Source organism: Lepidochelys olivacea (genome assembly GCF_965140295.1).
Source record: "Lepidochelys olivacea isolate rLepOli2 genome assembly, chromosome: 3".
NCBI classification, from domain to species: Eukaryota; Metazoa; Chordata; order Testudines; family Cheloniidae; genus Lepidochelys; species Lepidochelys olivacea.
In genome coordinates, this window is record NC_140413.1 from 184,633,094 (window position 1) to 184,639,747 (window position 6,654).

General features: G+C 50.5%; 1 protein-coding gene across 1 annotated transcript; it reads right to left on the reverse strand.

Moving 5' to 3' along the window:
• Positions 1–200: 200 nt before the first annotated feature.
• LOC311518411 (uncharacterized protein) lies at positions 201–5,809 on the reverse strand. Its single transcript, XM_084624210.1, has 2 exons — positions 4,598–5,809; positions 201–1,584 (listed from the first exon to the last, which is right to left on the reverse strand). The coding sequence occupies exons 1-2, from the start codon at positions 5,321–5,323 to the stop codon at positions 1,048–1,050; spliced, it is 1,263 nt and encodes a 420-aa protein (XP_084480336.1). The 5' UTR covers positions 5,324–5,809; the 3' UTR covers positions 201–1,047.
• Between the last annotated feature and the right edge of the window lie 845 nt (positions 5,810–6,654).

Sequence of the window (6,654 nt, forward strand, 5' to 3'; positions counted from 1 at the left end):
CCATTGGTCCTCTGTCTGAGCACCATGCTTTCCTCCTCAGTCCCTGGTCACCTGTTAATCTTTTGGGAAGAGACTTGCTGTGCAAATTAAATTGTACAATTTATTGCACCCCAGATGGTGTGTATTTGGATGTCCCAGATCCCAGTCAAAATGAGGTCCTGGCAGTCCTGTTGCGGTTCAGTGATGAGACAGAACACAGCTTTATGCAAGCAAACAGGCTGGTCAGCGGAGATGGGCTGTTCTGCCCCCCCTGCCTTCCACCTTCTCCTTTTATTATATTTCTCCCCCTAAGCATTACACACTGCTACACAAAGGAATGTATGACGTTGATTCATATGCTTAGTTACCATCCTCTATCTACTACAATCCTGGTTCTCAGACCTTGAGCCCAGGCTAAAAAAATCTCCCACAGTTGCTGTCCAAACAATCAAGTTCTCAGGGTTCATATCTAGCCCTTGTCCTTGGATAGAGCAATGTGTGCATTGCTCCTAGGAAACAGTCAGGGTGTGCCCCGCCTGCTTCCAGGTGGAATAGCTAGACATTAACCCTTCATCTCCCCGTTTTTTATTTATTGATAGTTGGCCATCTCATGGTAGCCGTCAATTTGTTTTGTCATGCTATTTAACTCCCAGACAGACAAGGACATAACCTGGGGAGCTTTCCAGGGCAAAATTTTACAAAGTCTTAACAAGGAAGGAATACATTGTACACAGCAGCAACAAAAAAATAAGCCCAATGATTACAAACACAAAATAACCAAAAGCTTAACATCTGCAATATAATCATCTAAAAGGGGTACACTTCTTTTACTACAATTGTGACCAGCAAAAGGCAATATAAGTGTCATTCTACTAAGACAGCAAAGGGTGCCATCACTTAAATTTGCAGGAATATAATTAAAGGTGCATGAACCACAAGTAAAAACCCATCCTGATGGTAGGATGATATGGCCATAATTATATGAAACATTAACAGCATGGGAACAATTTAAAAGGGATTGAGAAATTTTTTGACAGCCCAAGGGCACCTTTGCACTAGTGCAGTTAACTACACGCGCACAGGTGACATTGTGAGCCCCGGCCGGGTACGGTGTGTGGAGGGATATAGCCGTGCGAGGCAGAGTATAGTTGGCCGGGCCCCAATTAGCCATGCTAGAGTACTGGGAGGAAAGATTAGCATAAGCAGAGAACAGTGTCTTATTCTCCTTCGGGTTTGTAACGGGGGAGGCGCTTCTGAGCCAACCCCTACAGAAAATAACAGGCACAAAAGGCACACAATCATCACAGAATTAGCAGTGATTTGGGCGAGAATCGCCACAAACAAAGTCTTAGGAGTTTCTGGCTGCTGATCTGCTGCCAGTTTTCGTTGAGCCGTGGCGACCAATGCTTTTACTGCTTCCCATGTTACGGGCTGGCTTGGGACGCTACGCCTCCTCCGTTTCCGTCCCGTCGTTGTCGACTCGGGGGGCAACGCGGTCTCCTCCAAGGTCAGCTGAAACTCTGGTATGGGATTCGACAGCCCCTGGTGCCATGCCATGTTGTTTAAGTGCCGGTCGCACACACCGGGCTGGAACCCACAACGGTCCTGCAGGGAGAGACACAGCAGCATATCCCCGACCCCAAGTGATTAGAGGTGCTGGGCCCAGCCACTGTGGATCGGGCAGCTGACGGTAAAAGACACGCGGTCTTTCCAGTACCTCAGATTTGTGAAAATGCCGATCCGCAGGGGTCTGCTGATCTGCATTCAGTGTTAAATTATTTAAAGTAAACAAGAGGATATGCATTTGTTGTTGAATGTCTCCTAAGGTTCGGAGACACAGCTCCCCTTGTTTTAATTGTTTATCTAGCAAGGTTTTGAGTGTGCGATTGGCACGTTCAACAATGGCTTGGCCCGTGGAATTATAAGGGATTCCATGTTTAAGACGGACGTCCCAGCGGGCACAAAAGGTGGAGAGGGCTGCAGAGCAGTAGGCTGGGGCATTATCTGTTTTAATTTGGCAAGGGCGACCCATAACAGAAAAGCAGGCCAGCAAATGGTGAATAATTTTGTTAGTGGCTTCCCCACGTTGTGGGGTTGCCCAAAGGAAGCCTGAATAAGTATCAACGGAAACATGTAAAAATGAATAGGGGCGGAATTGTGGCACATGAGTAACATCCATTTGCCACAGCTGATTTGCTGCGGTACCTCGGGGGTTAACGGCATAAGAGAAAGTAGGAGCAGCAGCAGCACAGTGGGGGCAGGAACGAACAATGGAATGTGCATGATCAGCAGGAATGTGAAACTGCCGGGCCAAAACAGAGGCAGACTGATGAAAAAAGGCATGGCTTTCAATGGGGTCAGAAAAAAGGGAATTTACCTGACCACGCAACGCGCGATCGGCGCGTGCATTGCCCTCAGTGAGTGGCCCAGGCAGAGGGGTATGACTGCGAATATGAGCAACAAAGTAAGGGAAATGACGAGTGGCAAGAAGATGCTGTAAAGACAAAAACAGGTGAAGGAGGTCTGCATCAACCTGAGGGGTAATGAGGGCAAGGGGTAAATGATCAATTACCTGATAAACATAATGGGTATCCACAATTAAATTAAAGGGACAATCAGCAAAAGGTTGAAAGGCCAAAATAACAGCAGCTAATTCTAAGGGCAAAGGGGGATGGTAAAAAAAAAATCTTTAAAATCTAACACACAAAGTTGATCGGTTTGAGGAATTAAATTTGGATTTGGTAAGCCAAATTGCAAGGGGCCCATAGGTTGGATGCGTTTATTTATTTCCCTTAAATCATGTAACAGCCGCCAAGCACCTGATTTTTTCTTAATAACGAACACCGGGGTGTTCCAGGGACTGGTGGAGCTCTCCAATCGCTGTGCTTGCAAATGCTGCTGCACAAGTGAATGAAGCGCTTTTAGCTTTTCTAGAGGGAGGGGCCACTGGTCAATCCATACGGGCTCTAAGGATTGCCATACCAAGGGTAAGGCGGAGGGCACGGTGGGTGAGGGAGGGTTTTGGGCCATCAGATGTTAATATCGAGGGTGGTGTCTAACTTTGTAAGTAAATCACGGCCCCAAATATTGAGGTGGACAGGGAGCACAAAAGGGCGGATTGTAGCAAGGGCACGGCCTCCTGGTTTAGAGACCGTGACCCAAGACAAACTTTGGCGCCCGGGTTTGCTACCCCCAATCCCCCACAACTCTTTAGAAGGAACTGTAGGCCAACTAACCGGCCACTCCAAATCACGAATCACTGTAACGTCAGCTCCAGTGTCCACCAGCCCTGTAAAAGGAACATCATTTAAGAGAAGTGTTAACTGAGGTTTCGAGGGGCGGACTGACATTGTCAGAGCAACAAGTGGAGAAGACGCGCTGTGAGACGGCGAGTGAGACAACGTCGATCCAAAGCCGCCTCCGCCCCGAGTTCGATCCTCAGCAGCTGGCACCTGATAGGGGATTAAAATCAACTGTGCAATTGACCGTCCACGCGGGAGCGACAGTGGAAGATGAGTCCACACCTGAACCTTAATAATGCCAGTGTAATCAGCATCAATGACCCCTGGAATGACAAAAAAGCCCTGTTTCCCAGCATGTGAGCGAGGGAGAACAAGACCTACAAAGCCGGCAGGGAGAGGTCCCGTCACCTGTGTAGGTATGGCACAGACCTCCCCTGGCAGCCGAAAGTCAGTGTCCTCCTGCATGATCAAATCAAGCCCTGCACTTCCAGCAGTCGCTGCCCTCATAGAGTCTACGGATTCCAAGGCAGAGGAGCGATTGCCTGAGTAGGAAACACCCCCGTTTGGCCCTGGGTTCGGGGGGGACCTGTCGCGCGGTTTCCCGACCCGCTACGACACTGATTAGCCCAGTGATAACCTTTCCCACACTTGGGGCACTTCTTTGAGGGTCGGGCTGGTGCCTTAGATGAGCGGCACTCCCGCTGAAAATGACCCTCCTTACCACAGCGGTAACAGCGCTTCCCCTCCTTCCCAGTTTTTCTGAGGGTGGCAGCCAGAACTCCAGCCTTGTGGGCTTGTGTGCCAATGTGCTGGCACGCCCGTAGCATGTCTGAGAGCTCTAAAATACCAGAGGCTTGTGCTGCCTGGAGAGCACGGTGGCAATCCTCATTTGCATTTTCAACTGCCAATTTTAACAGGAGCTCGTGAGCTGCCTCAGTGTTATCCACCTGTCGGAGGATAGCCTCCTGCAATCTGTTGGTAAAATCCAAAAAGGACTCTAAGGCACCCTGACGGATACTGACAAAGCTTTTGGTAGACTTGCCTGAATCCGGGACCTTCTTGAAAGTATGCTGGGCACAGGTGGAAATAATGGGGAAGACGGCCTGAGGGAGTTGAGACTGCATCTCAATAGTAGCAAACTGGCCCTCCCCTGCCAAATGCTCATAAATGATACCTTGCTCTCTATATACCTGGGCTTGGCGTTCTGCCATCTGCCGATACTCACTAAGCCAAATAACATACTGACTGGGTGACAACATCATGCGCAGCAGCGTTTTCCAATCCTCAGGGATTAGGGAGTACCCAGTACCCATCCCTTCAATGAGACCATGTACAAAGGTGCTAGTCAGGCCAAATTCACGAATTGCTTTCTTTACCTCTCTAACCACCGAGTATGGCAGAGTGGTCCAGGTGCCCACGGGGTTGCCCTGGTCATCATTCTGCCAGGTCACCGGGCAAACGGAGACCAGATCAGCCAGCTCCTCTGCCGTAAGATCTGATCGAGCTTTCGCTGCGTGAACCATTTGTTGCACCAGCGAAAGCTTCTGAGCAGATGCAGATGACCCTCCGGGGGGCCCCACGGGGGGAGGGTGATCACACACCGGCTCCGGTGGGGAAGGCCAGGGAGGCGGTGGTAATAGAGGCACTGGGGGCGAAGCAGGGGGAGGGATGGCTGCAGGAGCGGACGGGGGTGGCAGGATCGGCAGCTCCTCTGTTGGTGCTGAAGAGGGCCTTTCCGAGGCGACATGCTGTGTCGCATCGCCAGGAGGGGGGATGGCTGCAGGGGCGGACGGGGGCGGCGAGAGCACCAGCCTCGCGAGGGAGGGTCTGTCCGAGGCGACACACTGTACCACGTCGCGGCAGAGGTGCCAGGCATGTAAAGCCTGCACGGGCGCCCGAGGCTCTTCGTGCAATGTCTGGCCCAATCGCTCCCAGTCCGCTAGCTTAAGGCTTCCGGCTTCAGGATACCACGGGCACTTGGCACGCAACTCCTGTAGCAGGAGAGTGAGTTCTCGAGCCGGGCAGTCATGCTGAGCCTTACGCAGCAAATACTGCAGCTCATTGCGGTGTTGCACTTGCAAAGCAGAGAGGGAGCTTCCCATACTTACCACAATGAAAAATACTCACCGGGATCCACGAAGCGGATGAGTGACGCGTCTGAAACCCTTGCCGGGCGAGGTGAGTGCTGAGGACCCCACGTTTGGGCGCCAGTTGTTGCGGTTCAGTGATGAGACAGAACACAGCTTTATGCAAGCAAACAGGCTGGTCAGCGGAGATGGGCTGTTCTGCCCCCAGCCTTCCACCTTCTCCTTTTATTATATTTCTCCCCCTAAGCATTACACACTGCTACACAAAGGAATGTATGACGTTGATTCATATGCTTAGTTACCATCCTCTATCTACTAAAATCCTGGTTCTCAGGCCTTGAGCCCAGGCTAAAAAAACCTCCCACAGTTGCTGTCCAAACAATCAAGTTCTCAGGGTTCATATCTAGCCCTTGTCCTTGGATAGAGCAATGTGTGCATTGCTCCTAGGAAACAGTCAGGGTGTGCCCCGCCTGCTTCCAGGTGGAATAGCTAGACATTAACCCTTCACAGTCCTGCAATTGGGTGCTCCAGAGGAGAAGACCGACCCCAGCCCTTCCTGTTGCAACAGGAATTGTTGGCCAAGGTTCCTCCCTGTTTGTGGGCTGAGCATACCAACCAGGTAGGCTGCATCAGGACTGCCCGACCAGTTCAAATTTGCCTAGATCCGGCAAAACCCCTTCCTAGAGTTCAGCAATACCCTCTCTCAAGGGAGGTCGAGGAGGGAATCTTCCCAGTAATTACCTCCCTAATTAGGAAGGGAGTTATTATTCCCACAGTCAGTAAATGTAACACCCCCATTTTATCCTTAAGGAAACCTGGCAAGCAGACTTGGTGCTTTGTCCAGGATCTCCGTGCTGTCAATACCACCGTTCTCCCTACCTACCCAGTTGTCCCGAACTCTGCTATTATTCTCTCCTATATTCCTCCCTCTGCCATTTATTTCTCGGTTGTTGACCTCTGCTTGGCTTTCTTCTTTATCTCTGTCCACAGAGATAGTCAATATCTGTTTGCTTTTACCTACCAAGGGTGTCAATACACTTGGACCAGGTTACCCAAAGGTTACACCAAATCGCCCACCTTGTTCTCACAGATCCTCAAAAGGGATTTGGATGACATTGAGTTCAAAATGGAGTCCACTCTGGTCCAGTGTGTAGATGACCTGCTGTTGGCATCACCATCTTTAGAGGCCTCCAAAACTGATTCCCTTACGCTATTGTGAGCTCTAGCCGAGAAGGGTCATAAGGCCTCCAAATCCAAACTGCAGCTCTGTCTGCCCAAAGTCCACTATTTGGGACATGATAATTCAGCTGGAGAGAGAAGCTTGTCCTCTGCACAAATGCAAGCCA

Bases quoted from the DNA above. Each gene is read 5' to 3' on its own strand.
- LOC311518411 (XM_084624210.1), bottom strand. From the start codon at position 5,323: ATGGGAAGCTCCCTCTCTGCTTTGCAAGTGCAACACCGCAATGAGCTG. The intron at 1,585-4,597 runs GTAAAGAAAGCA...CTCTCCCTGCAG, and splicing joins CATACTCGGTGGTTAGAGAG to GACCGTTGTGGGTTCCAGCC.